This window comes from Onychomys torridus, chromosome 1 (assembly GCF_903995425.1).
Source record: "Onychomys torridus chromosome 1, mOncTor1.1, whole genome shotgun sequence".
Lineage (NCBI taxonomy): Eukaryota > Metazoa > Chordata > Mammalia > Rodentia > Cricetidae > Onychomys > Onychomys torridus.
Genome location: NC_050443.1, coordinates 117,771,824 through 117,785,071, shown reverse-complemented (window position 1 = coordinate 117,785,071; position 13,248 = coordinate 117,771,824). Strand labels below are relative to the sequence as shown.

At 50.3% G+C, this 13,248-nt stretch overlaps 1 protein-coding gene across 1 annotated transcript; it reads left to right on the top strand.

The window, feature by feature from the left end:
* The first annotated feature begins 693 nt into the window (after positions 1-693).
* Positions 694-7,525, top strand: LOC118579365 (sperm flagellar protein 1-like). Its single transcript, XM_036180556.1, has 7 exons — positions 694-859; positions 1,263-1,374; positions 2,544-2,697; positions 3,197-3,398; positions 3,752-3,839; positions 3,922-4,018; positions 7,235-7,525. Exons 1-7 carry the CDS (start codon positions 724-726, stop codon positions 7,361-7,363), a joined length of 918 nt encoding a protein of 305 aa, XP_036036449.1. The 5' UTR covers positions 694-723; the 3' UTR covers positions 7,364-7,525.
* The last annotated feature ends 5,723 nt before the right edge of the window (positions 7,526-13,248 follow it).

Genomic DNA, 13,248 nt, shown 5'->3' with positions numbered 1-13,248 from the left:
CTGGGCATAACACCTGCAATCACTGGTCCTACAAGTGATTATTCCTCAGAAATAATTTCTATGTGGCTCTTGCTATCCAGCTGCCCTCTTGAACCAGTGTCCTCTCCCTGGCCTTGGCCAGTTTAGGCCACATGTCTGCAATTGCTAGGCTGGGGAGCATCACCTGCAGTGAGCAGGTGTGCCTGTCTTCTGGTGTAGACAGGATGCCAGGAGACCCCTCCCAGCAACCTCCGCACCCGCCCTCACCCAGTGACTCCTCCCCAAGTCCGGGGCAGCTCTGCACAGTTCCTGTATCTCCTACATCCCGCTGGCCAATGAGACTTACTGAGAAAAAGCCTATCTTCTGGAGGTGGGGTGGGGTGATGGGACAAAAGTCACCATCATTTCGGGGTTGGGACAGAATGGTTGTGTAACTTACTGCTAAACACTATTCATTAATAAAGATTTTATCAGTAGATTACAGACCATTTTCTAAAAAGCAGATTGCTTTTATTACACCGGATCAAACGATTTCACCTACCTTCTCCCGTAATTTTAACCATCCACCGTAATTTAGTCCCGTCCTCTGCCTGACATGTAGGAGGACCAATCCTACCTGGGATAGAGGAGGGCCGGTGCGGTGCGGGCCCCGCCTCTTCCGGCTGTGCCTCGTCTCCCAGCAACGGTCCTATGCCTTCTGGTTTCTTCTGCTGCTTTTCGCTGCTGCAGACCCACACCTTTACCATGCTCAATGCTTCCAAGCAGAGCTCTGCTGCGCTCCTGCCACCGCCCGAGGAAATTCACAACCTCTGCGCCTGGCTGGACCGGCTCCCACTCAGCCGCCCCAAGCGCCACCTGGCTCGGGACTTCAGTGATGGTGGTGCGAGAGAGGGCGAGGCGCAATGGGGCCTATGATGAAGAGGGCTCATAGCTGAGGGCCTCCCTTGACTCCAGCCCCATAGTACCAGGGCACGGGAGGAGAGGGGGGCGGTGTCTGAGTCCACACACCTAGTTCCTTAGGAAAGGTAGTGGCAGTTGTGGCCTCCTATGCTCTTCCAGCTCCTCCAGGGCTCTCACCCCGAGGTAGCTCCCCAGACCATCCTACTACTTGTTCTGTCCTGGAGTCTAGGTGTGGTATCGAGGACTCTCAGGGACAATCACGGGCTCCCCAGGACGAGCTTGTGCCCTTCCCCTTTCTCTCTGTACATCTCATGTAATCAGGGATTACAACTGCAACCCAGGGTCTTAGCCAGGGAAGCCAAGCTCACCTTGCATTCCCACAGTGCTGGTGGCCGAGATTGTGAAGTACTTCCACCCTCGGCTGGTGGACTTGCACAGCTACGTGCCCGCCTGCAGTACAGACCAGAAGCTGAGCAACTGGAGCCTTCTCAACAGGCAAGGCCTGGGAGCTCAGCCCACCTAGGTTGACCCAGAGATACTCTCTAATGCCCCTTTGGGACAAGTTTCTCGTTGTGGGTCTCTGACATTACTGTGGGTCCTTGCCTACAGAACTGTACCACAACCAGGGTTTCTGGGGACCCCCTGCTAGCCATGGTTCTCTTACAGCCCACCAGGTAGCCATGTTCTCTTACAGATTAGTGGAGGTACATTTCACTCCACCCCCAAACTGTCCTCAGACAAGCCCCTGCCTGTATGTTTGTTGTGCTACTTGATACCAAGAACAACTGGAGTAGGACAAAATGACATGTCAGATGTGGTCAAATCAAGAGGGCCACGAGGAAGTGACTGAGCAGAGCAAGGTGGGGAACATGTGTGGGTACCCAGGATGCTGTATGGAGGAAGTCAGAACCCTCAGGACTGGCTCAGATTGGATTAGGGGCATTGTAGGACTCAGACCTGGGCACAGTCCCATGGGCTCATGTTTGAGAGGGTAGAGTTGAAATGAAACCTCAAGGAAGGTGATCGTGCCTGAAAGGGCCCAGCTGCAGAGTTCAGGGACTGTTGGGCTGTATCAATAGGACTTACAGGCTGGGTGGTGGTGGCACATGCCTTTAATCCCAGCACTCAGGAGGCAGAGCCGCGCAGATCTCTGTGAGTTCAGCCTGGTCTACGGAGTGTGATCCAGGACAGGCACCAAAACTACACAGAGAAACCCTGTCTTGAAAACAAAAAACAAAACAAACCGAGAGAGAGAGAGAGAGAGAGAGAGAGAGAGAGAGAGAGAGAGAGAGAGAGTCAGAAAAAGAAAGGAAGGAAGGAAGGAAGGAAGGAAGGAAGGAAGGAAGGAAGGAAGAAAACAAAAAGCAGGACTTAGCAGAGGTCAAGCAGTCAGGAAGACAAGGATGGCCTGACGTAGCAGAGTGCATCAGGAGTTCTGTGACCTCCTGAGACATAGGCCCACTAGGCCAGGAAGGAGATAGCCATGGGCCCCTGGGCTGTAGAACAAAAAGGAGACCTTGTTAGCCTCCCCTCTCCGAGGAAGCTGGATGCTCTCCAGTAGCTGGAAGGCATGGCCCATGAGCACGAGGATGGGACTGCAGGAGGGCTCACCTCCTAGCCCTCGGCGGCACTGCTTTGAGAGTGCACCCCCACTTTCTTTGCAGGAAAGTCTTTCGAAAGCTGCACTTCTGTATCTCAGAGGCTGATATCCAAAAAGTGGTGTCCAACAGGCCTGGGGTTATCGAGTCTGTCTTGTGTGCACTGAGGAAGAAAATGGAGACTGGCACTGTTCATCAAGTAGGCTCAGCTAGTGCAGCTGTAAGTGTCTGCACATCAGTTCAGCCTGCAAGTCGGCAGTGTCTGTTGCCCTTGGTGCACAGTCAGATAATCTGTCTGTGTGAGAATGAAACAGAAATGAATGTCCCTGTGGTCCAGAATGAAATGAAGTCCATACATGAGGTTATGGGGTTGGGGATTTAGCTCAGTGGTAGAGTGCTTGCCTAGCAAGCGCAAGGCCCTGGGTTCGGTCCTCAGCTCTGGGAAAAAAAAAAAAAAAAAAAAAAAAAAGACAAAATACATGAGGTTATATACCCACTTACAGTCACTCCTGACTTTCCTGCTGCCTGGGATCTTCCCAGGTCCCCATCTCCTTCCCATCCTGAACCATCTATCCTGGGGCAGTGAAAACACTTAAAAGAATTGTTCCAACTACAACCACCTCAAGCCTTTCCCAGTTTACCCACTGACCCCACCTAGAGTGGAGACCAGACATATCCATCCCTGCTACACCTTACTTCCCAACTTTTGTACTCTGCAGGATCCAGGACTCTCCAATGTGGATGCTGTTCGACCTTGGGTAGGGCTTACTACCCACCCATATACCACTAGGACTCAAGATCCTAATGTGGGTAATTGTAGCCTGTCAGAGCCCCTCTGGGACTCCTGTGGAGAACATCACTACATTCCTAAAGGCTGGACACATGACAACCATGAGCTCACAACCTTTCAAAAGAGGGCAGGTATGCTCAAGTGCCTCCTGGGCCTAGAGGAGCTAGTAGGCCTCTGAGGAAGGCACCCTCACTTACGCAGGCAGAGTACTTAAGGTCCTGGTTCTATCAATACCCAGAGAGCAACCATCCAAGGGGGGAGCCTGTGAACCATGCAGGGAAGCCATTTCTGAGCTTTACAGGGTTATGCAAAGGGCCCTGACAGCAAGCTAGGACCAAGTCCTTTATCCCCCACCACCATCACCACCACACACACACACACACACACACACACACACACACACACACTCATCCACGTTTACTCTCACTAGTAGGTGCCTGTCAGAAGCAGGGTCCTGAGCTGATGGTGTCTATTTGTCATACAGGCCTACAGAGCCCTCCAACCCCCTTCAGCATGAAGACCCTTCAGAATCAAAGGGATCTGGAGAAAATGGGCTGCTGTGCTTGCAGAGGGTGGACCCTTATCTCTCATATTCTCCCTGCCCACCTCCTTATGAGCCCTATCCTGGATTAAAGGTCAGTGTTTACCTTTCAGGGACCCAGTTGAAGGGCTCTGGGATCACCTGGCCAGCATCCAGCAGCAGCTGGAGGATAAGGAGCAAGCACTAGCCATTCTGCAGGAGACAGTCAAGGTATGGTCCTGTTGGACATCCTTGCTGCCCAACAAGGATGCAGAGGGACCCATTGCCCCAGTTTCAGACTCCTTGGCTGAGTTACTGCAGAGCTGGCACTGACCCAATGAAGGGCATATGGAGTGTGCAGGGCCCTGACCAGAGCAAATTCACATTCTTTGTACTATTTAGAAAACAGTCTATGGACCGGACGGTTGTGGCGCACACCTTTAATCCCAGCACTTGGGAGGCAGAGCCAGGCAGATCTCTGAGTTCAAGGCCAGCCTGGTCTACAGAGTGAGATTCAGGACAGGCACCAAAACTACACAGAGAAACTCTGTCTCGGGAAAAAAAGAAAAGAAAAGAAAAAACAGTCACTGAAACATTTTAGTCCTTCTCAGAGGCAGGAAAGATATGGTGACTCCCTAATATACTCAACATCAGCTTTACTGGTCTGTCCACACCATACCCAAGTACAGCACAGGGGACAGGATGGCTGCATGGACCAAGGCCCATCTCAGGAAGCAGGTGCTGAGTGAACATCTGGAAAGCAGATAGAGTGGGATGCTGGCTGAGAGGCTCTTGCCTCCCTGCCCCCTCCCATAACGAGCCTGAAATGGGCCTCATCTTTCTCCCCATCTCCAAAGGCCCGGGCCCTGGAAACAACTCACCTGGGGATCCTTGTGAGCATTTAGATGTGCAATGCACACCTGGCTTTGGTGCACATCTGGTTCTATGGAACACACTTAGCTCTGCAGTATACATCTAGCTCTATGATACATGGCTTTTTCTGTAGTGCATATCTAGTCCTGCAGTGCACACCTGGTTTTGTGGTGTATACTTGGTTGTGTGGGCTAATGCCTGGTACTGTGCATGCACATCCAGTTCTGTGGATGTGCTCCTGGCTCTGTGAGCGCACACCTAGTCCTACAGTATATGTCCAGTTGTATGGTGCATACCTTGCTCTCTGATGTACATTTGGTTCTGCACGCACACATCTCTTCTGCTACTTTTTCACCAGAAACTTCCAGTGCCCCTTACTATTTTTTACCTCTCCTGGTATCCCGGGAGCACAAGAGCTGAGGCAGTAGAGGAGAGTGGACAGTCTGGGCCAATGGACCCCAGGGTCACAGGGCCTGTCGGAAATTGCAGTATCACCTCAGTTCCTGTGTATGTACCAAACATTTGACAAGTTATCTTGTGAAACAGGAAATGTGATGTGTTATCACTGTGGCTTTGGAATTGTGAGCAAAAGTAGAGAGGAAGCAGTGAGGAGAACTGAAGCTGCTGCCTCTGTCTGCCCTGCTTGTTCATAGCCCAGCTCTGCCCACTGCCGCCCAGGCTCATCTGCTGACCAAGGGAACTGTACCTCTTCATTGGAGACCCAGAGCGGAAACACACCAACTTGCCATTTAAGGGTTGACACTCAACTTGCCATTTAAGGGTTGACACTCAACTTGCCATTTAAGGGTTGACACTCAACTTGCCATTAAAGGGTTGAGTACTACCTATAAGTTGTCGCTAAGTGAGATACACAACTTTGGAGTTGAAGAGACACCAGGAGTCATAGGAGAAATATATGGTGATAGACAGGATGTTATGTATCAAGCCTGTGGCTGGGCCACATGGGGTGGAATCCATTGCTGGACCTAGCCACAGCTCCCTGGCTTTTCAGTTTGTCACCAAATGAAGAGTAATGGGAAGGTGTCCAGAAAATAGGCTTTATGTACTGGCTATGAACACAGTGTCACACCCCATGGGTCCAAGGAGGGGCCTTGTCTTCCATTGTCTGCTGGAACCCCACCTTACTCCACATATGCCTTCCTTCACACTACATGGAGATGAGACAGATCCAGTTTTTCTGCCCAAGGAACATGGTGGGGTCTCTGTTTCTGACGGGAAAAGGTTGGAGACAAGGTCATCCTTGAAGCAGGCATGGAGAGGCCACAGACACCCCAGCCTGTAAGCCTGTAGCCACTGTGCCCAAGGCAGAACAGTGTGGGGAGTCTCTGACTGCTCTTTCTGAAGACTCATTTTTTTTTTTTTTCTTTTCAGTGTTGTAAGACTGAATCTTGCTAAAGAGTCAGAGTGACTTTGAACTTTCAGTGATGCCCTGTCCCTGCTTCCCCAGGGCTAGGATTATAGGTGTGTGCTACCATCCTTGGCTTTTACAGCCCCATCTTCATTCACTGATTCTTTTTTATTTAGTTTTTTTAGAAATTGTCTATAACTGGGCATGGTGATACATGCCCTTAATCCCAGCACTCAAGAGGCAGAGGCAGGAGGATCTCCATGAGTTCAAGGCCAGCTTAGTCTACATAGCAAGTTCCAGAACAACCAGGACTACATAGAGAGATGCAGTCTCAAAAAAAAAAAATTAGAATTTTGTGTATGTGTGGGTATGTGTACCTAAGTGCAGATACCCATGGAGGCCAGGTGCATCAGACCCTCCTGCAGCTGGAGTTATAGGTGTTTGTGAGCTGCCTGATGTGGGTAGTAGGACTAGAACTCTGATCCCCTCCAAGAGGTTACCAATATGTACATACTCTTTTCTTTTTTTTTAAGACAGGATCTCTCTACATAGCTCTGGCTGTCCTTGAACTCTCTTTGTAGATCATGCTGGCCTCAAACTCACAAAGATCCACCTGCCTCTACCACCTCCCCACCCACCAAGTACTGGGATGAAAGGCTTGCACCACCAAATCCAGCAAGAATATGCACTATTAACCTTAACCACTGGCCTATCTACAGCCCTCCTTCACTTACTCTTGAGTCATCAACATTTGAAAGTACACGCTGAACGGAGTCCAACAGCTACACACCTATTAGCCCGCTACTGATTTGGCATATGTGCCCTGGAGATCTTCCCAACTAGGGGCTGGGCTCACAACACAGAAAGCTCAGGCCCTGCCCTGCCCTGCCCTGTGTCTAGCCCTTCTGGCTAATACAGGGGAAACAGGCAGAGATGTCAGGGAGATCCCTGCAGGGAGCAGAAGGAAAACCCAGCCCTCCTTGGTCTGCCAGCCCCCTAAGCTCCTCAGGCTCCTTGGCTGTAGAAGTTTCCCCAAGGATCCTGGTGTTCATCTTTCTCAGTGCCCTCACAAAGGGCCTTTGGTCCAGCCCCCAGCCATGAGACCTGGGGTTGGACATTCATTTCTAAAGGATGGAACTGCCCATGGCCTAATTGGCAGGTAGGGGGCATCTTTGGATACTTTCAAACTTGTATGCTTTCTGAAGATTTTGCAGATGAAGGTGATGAGATTGGAGCATCTGGTACAGCTGAAAGACCAACGGATCTGGGAGTTGATGAGACCTGAGGAGCGTCAAATCTGGAGGGGACCCCATCCAGAGCCATTCAGACCTTGACCCTGAACCCAACTGGAGCCTCTCACTGACCAGGCAGCTTCAGAGTGAGACATGTGAATGTGGGCAGCTGTAGAGGCCAGAGCACCCTGGGGCTGGAGACATATTTGGACAGATTTGAGTTTGGTTCTCCCAATGCCCCAGTGTCTTGTCCTCATTATTGATTGCTGCATTGGTGAGCTCACAAGGTCCTGGCACGTGCAATGTCTCGGAGTTGCCTTCCGGGGTGGGTGGGAAGTGTTAACCATATTGCCAGGGTGACAGCCACTCTAGAGTTTTCTGGGAGAGTCCGCCAATGGGACCCCTGGGAGAGATTTTTCAGGCTTGAGCCTGCTGGGCTTTTCCACTGCAGGGGGACACAGAGGGGAAGGTCGCAGGGCATGGCAGGAGGAGGGGCTAGGGGAGAGGGAGGATGCTACACCCCTTCTAAAGTAGGCTGTTACCTACTTTGTCCTGAAGGTTTGGGGAGCCAGGTGGGCCTGAACCCTGGGCCTAGATGGCCAGGGCAAGCTGTGCTACTCTTTGGTTTCAAGACCTGGCTGGTACCTCTGGCCTCTGGAACATCCTCACCTTCCTGGACAGCAGCCACATCCCAGGGGAGTGGGCATAACTAGCCTTCTCTAGCCCGTTAGGCCATGGCTGGCCCCTGAAGGATCTCGGGAAGTAGTAGCAGAGGTCTCAGACTGATGTCATGGTTTTACAGCTTCCGCTGGAGATCCAAGCACGGTTTCTTTCCTGAGTCAGAAGCATGTCACTAGCTACAGGCCCTATCATCCTCTCCACTGAGTCATTTTTCAGACTAGTCAGGAAGACAGTATCTCAGTGACTAGCTCTGTCAGCACTAGTCACCTCTGGTCAGCTGACTGGGAAAGCTTAGTGCTCGGAGCCTTGTTCCAAGTTGAGGCAGGGGACCTCAGGAGAGTGGCTCCTACTGTCTTCCCATAATCCTAGCCGAAGCACACCGTGGAGGGGGACACCTCTGGTGCCTGTGGCATGTTTAGGTTCCTAGTGTCCAAGCAGGGAAATCATCCCTAAATCACTGTAGAACCCCCCAGATGGGGCTCCCACAGCACTATCTATAAAGCCATGCTTGTACCTCAGGGAGGCAGAAAGAATGGAGAAGGGCTAAGGTACTCAGTCAGCACAGGCCCAGGCAGCTCTAGACCGGGCCAGCCCTCCAAGTCCCCTCATGCAGTGAGGGTACAGGCCAGCTTCTCGGGGTCAAGTGCATGCACATGTATGTGTACAGGCTTGCATGAACAGACATGCAGCACACACAAACACTGTTGCACACACATGGAGGCTGCCTCTGTGATGAGTAGGAAGACTGCCCCCAGCAGCATTAGGGCTTTAGGAAGTGGAGGCCAGTGTTGTGGGCTTTAGTGTCACTACATATGTAACAATACGTATGACTGTGTATGTGACAGTGTGATACTGTGTATGATTATAGGTAACACTCTGTACCTGCTGATGTGACAAAGTGTGATTGTATATAACAGTGTGGCATTGGGAGAGTATGTGGCGGTGTGTGGCTGTGTATTTGACTATGTGATACCTTGGGACTGTGAAACTGTGAGATTATGGATGTGACAATATATACGGTGTGATGGCCAGCAGAGGTGTCACGATGGTAGCCTCAAGATGGATGACAGAGATGCAGTCCAGGAGGCTGAGAGGCTGTGGTTCCCATGCTGGCAGAACAAGGAATGTGCCCTGCACTGGCTGTTCCTCTCTGGTCCAGCACTGCCTACTAGGCCTCACGGGCTGGGCCTGGACCAACTGATGGGGTTTAGGGCAGAAGGTGTAACTGGGAAAACAGAAAACAAGGCTTCAGGGTGATCATATCACTCCCTGGGGCGGGACTCACTCAACACTGGAGTGTGTGTTGTGCCAAGGACAAACAGAGGTAAACAAGTGGGGCCTAGGTAACTGGTACCACAGGTGTTTCAGAGGCAAGCTCTGGCTTGCCCACCCAAAGCCAGCACCCCAGGAAGCACCCGGAGAAGAACGGGCAGGGCAGGAGCCTGACTGGGGCTGGAGTTCCCCAGGCCTGAGGAACTAGGAGACTCACTCTGAGGTGACCTGAAAGAAGCCACATACTCGTCATGCTAGAGCATGAGTCAGGACCACAGTGGTGGCTTAGTGGTGCCAGCCCCACAAGATGCTGAACCCTTGGCTGCCATGCCTGAGGGCTCTGGGATATGCTGGCAATCGTCTGCTTCTCTTTACTTCGGCTGGCTCTGCCCTGGACCAGCCAAGACCAGGACTGAGAACTTAACCCTGGTGGTTCCCCACAGCTCCGGGGTTCCTCTTTTTTTCCATCCTGAACCATGATGTCATTTGACTCCCTTTTCGTAGCCAGCGTCCTCTCAGAAGCACCACCCATGCTATCAGTATGTCTCGAGTCTCCATGAGGGACTGTGTCTTAGTTAAATTTCTGGTTACTGTGACAAAAATACCCTGATAAGACAACTTAGGGGAGAAAGGGTCTATTTCAATAGTGGAGACGCCAGAGCAGCAGAAGCTTGAGGGAGCTGGTCCTGTGGCCTGGTAATCAGAAACAGAGAAGAGAATGCATACGTGCTTGTGCTCGGCTTGCTTGCTTTGTTGTACAGTCCAGGATCCAAACCCAGGGATGGTCTGGTCTTCCCACCTCAATTAATGTAATCAAGATAATCCGCACAGACATACTCACTGGCCTACCTGATCTAGACAGCCCTCCATCGAGACTCCTCCCAAGTGAGTCCAGATTTAAGTTGTCAAAATTAACAATTATGAACTACAATTGGGGGGATAGGGTGGCTGGAGCCACCCAAATACACCAGGCTGCTGGCCTCATATGTTTGTCCTGGCAAGGGGCACCTGGTTTCCTTAAGTGGATGAGGAGAGAGGGAGGGAGGGAGGGAGAGAGGGAGAGAGAGAGAGAGAGACAGAGAGAGAGAGAGAGAGAGAGAGAGAGAGAGAGAGGAGAGAGAGAGAGAGACAGAGAGAGAGAGAGACAGAGAGAGAGAGAGAGAGAGAGAGAGAGAGAGAGAGAGAGAGAGAGAGAGACTGAGAACCTAGGGTGCCACCTGGAGGAGAGTTGTGGAGCTGCAAGCACAGGAGTAACCCAGGCTACGGAGCTGGAGGTCTCCTGAGGACTTTACCTAACCAAGGACAAACCTGGTGTGATGGCGCATGCCTTTAATTCCACCACTCGGGTGGCAGAGGCAAGCAGATTTCTGTGAGTTCGAGGCCAGCCTGATCTACATAGCGAGTTTCAGAACAGCCAAAGTTACATAATAGAGACCCTGTCTCAAAAAAAAAAAAAGTTGAGGACAGAAGACTGGAAGCCCCCATCACAGAGCCCTCCCCCCCATTTACCAGTATCTTTGGATAGAAAATTCATTACAAGACCTGGTGGCATGGTTCCAGGAAGACTCCTGGGGCATTCTCTGGAGAGGGAATAATCTAATTGACAATCTCTACCTTGGTCTCAGGGTCTCTTCCCTCAAGGACTTGACCTAGTATGTCAAGACGTCTTGACCCTGAGTTGATGTCGCTATTTGTTTGTTTTGAGACAGGGTCTCTCTATGTAGCCCTGGCTGTTCTGGAACTCGTTATGTAGACCAAGCCATTCCCAAACTCATAGAGATCCACTTGCCTCTGCCTCCCAAGTGCTTAGATTAAAGGCATGCAGCAGGACCCCAAGAACTTTAGAGTTTGAGATCCTTAGGGATATCCTCCTGGAACCAAATAAAGATGTCCTTGGAGGGCAGCTGAGGCCTTCACCTCCCACAGCTGGGCCAGAGATGCCTGGTTTCCTCAGAACTAAGCAGAGGTGGTTGCTGGAGGTCAGCCTGCAACGCGGTCTCCGAACCTCCAGGAAGTGAGTGGAGACTGATACTGTGGCTAGATTTTCTCTTCGCTTTCAGTGGTTGCTTGTGGAAATACCCAGTTTCAACCAGTTTCAGCCCCAGTTCAGAGAAACTAGAGACTTTCTGGTGAGGTACAAGGAACCAGCTATCACTTCCCCCATTTGGTGGAAATGTCTCCATGCATTAACTTAGGCTAGGAGCTGAGCCCATGAAAAGATGGCTACAGAGAATGGAGCCCCGGGCCTCAGTCCTTGCTTCATTTGCTTTTCAAAACTCATTCTATAGTTGTTCCTGCAACTATAAAAGAATATGAAAATACCAGAATAAATTAAGTGCCCATAGGAAAGGGTTCACATGTGGCTGGAGAGATGGCTCAGAGGTTAAGAGCACCAGAACTCTTCCAGAGGTCCTGAGTTCAATTCCCAGCAACCACTTGGTGGCTCACAGCCATCTCTAATGAGATCTGGTGCCGTCTTCTTGGGTGTAGGAATATATGCAGACAGAACACTGTATACATAATAAATCTTTTTTTTTAAAAGGATTTACTCCAGATGTGGTGGTACACATTTTTAGTCACAAGAAAGGATTCACTCCAGATGTGGTGGTATATGCTGTGAAGGCCTAGACTTGACTTTACAGGCTCCATCTTAGGGAAAGGGCCACCATCTCAGACCACCTGCTGTACTCAGACCACCAGCTGTACTCAGTTCCAGGAAGGACCTCAGGAAGACCTCAGGAATTTGCCATGACATCTCAAACGGATACAGAACAGTATCCTCCTGCAGACATCCTGTCTGCTGTTTATGGCCCTTGAAGATATCTAGATAGTCCTGCTAAGCAGTCCAGATCCTGTTCAGTGGGTTGTGGTTCCCCACCTAAATTCTAACCCAATGATTTAAAATGTGGTTTTGCACCCAAAGTCTAGACCAATAGTTTCAAAAAATTACTTTGCCCCATATCCCTTCTACCCAATCCCAAATTGCCAAGTTCCAGCTTGTGGTTTTTCACTGTAAAAACTCTCTACACCTGGGCTCATGGCCATCACCACATTTCCTTCCATCTGCCATGCGGTGGCTCAGGTTGAACATGAATAAAAGGACCCTTATGTGCTTGCATTGGAAATGGGCTCCTTGGTGGTCTCTGGGGGTTTCACAAAATGGGTACAACACACACTTACAGTCATAAGAAAGGAATCGGGTTGCGGATTTAGCTCAGTGGTAGAGGGCTTGCAAGGCCCTGGGTTCGATCCTCAGCTCAAAAAAAAAAAAAGAGAGAGAAAAAAACAAAGGATTCACTCCAGACGTAGTGGACACACTTGTAATCCTAATTCCTTTTCTTTCTTTTTCTTTTTTTTTTTTTAAATATGGTCTCATGTAAACCAGGCTGGTCTTGAACTTATAGAGATCCACCCACCTCTGCTCCTGAGTGCTTGAATTAAATGCATAGGCCACAACACCAAGCAGGTTATTCACTTTGTTTTGTTTTTGTTTTGGAAACAGGATTTCTCTGTATAATAGCTCTGGCTGTCCTGGAATTTACTATGTAGACCAGGCTGGCCTCAAACTAAAAGAGATCCACCTGATTCTGCCTCCCAAATGCTGGGATTAAAGGCATTTTTTTGTTTTGATTTGGTTTGGCTGTGTGTGTGTGTGTGTGTGTGTGTGTGTGTGTGTGTGTGTGTGTGTGCCTGTTTTAAGAGGGTCTTGTTATATAACCCAGACTGGCCTCAGACTGGAAACAATCCCATTCAGATGGCCTCAGCCTCTGCAGGACTCCTGCTCCGACACTCAGGCGTTGAGCCTCCATGTCTGTCTTATAGACATTTGGGGAGCTTTAGGAAAAACACCTCACTGCGTCACTGACTCCATTGTCCCCTCTTGGCTCTTGTCACCTCTAATGTTTCCCTCTGGCATCACTCTGGTTACACTGCATTCTAGGGGTGTTAGCTCTCACTAAACATCATCATAAAAAGGAACAAAATGAAGCCCATGGGATCAAATCTTGTAGGACTTGTCACACTTCCCCGAAAGA

Bases quoted from the DNA above. Each gene is read 5' to 3' on its own strand.
- LOC118579365 (XM_036180556.1), top strand. From the start codon at position 724: ATGCTCAATGCTTCCAAGCAGAGCTCTGCTGCGCTCCTGCCACCGCCC. The intron at 860-1,262 runs GTGCGAGAGAGG...GCATTCCCACAG, and splicing joins TCGGGACTTCAGTGATGGTG to TGCTGGTGGCCGAGATTGTG. The intron at 3,399-3,751 runs GTATGCTCAAGT...TTTGTCATACAG, and splicing joins AACCTTTCAAAAGAGGGCAG to GCCTACAGAGCCCTCCAACC.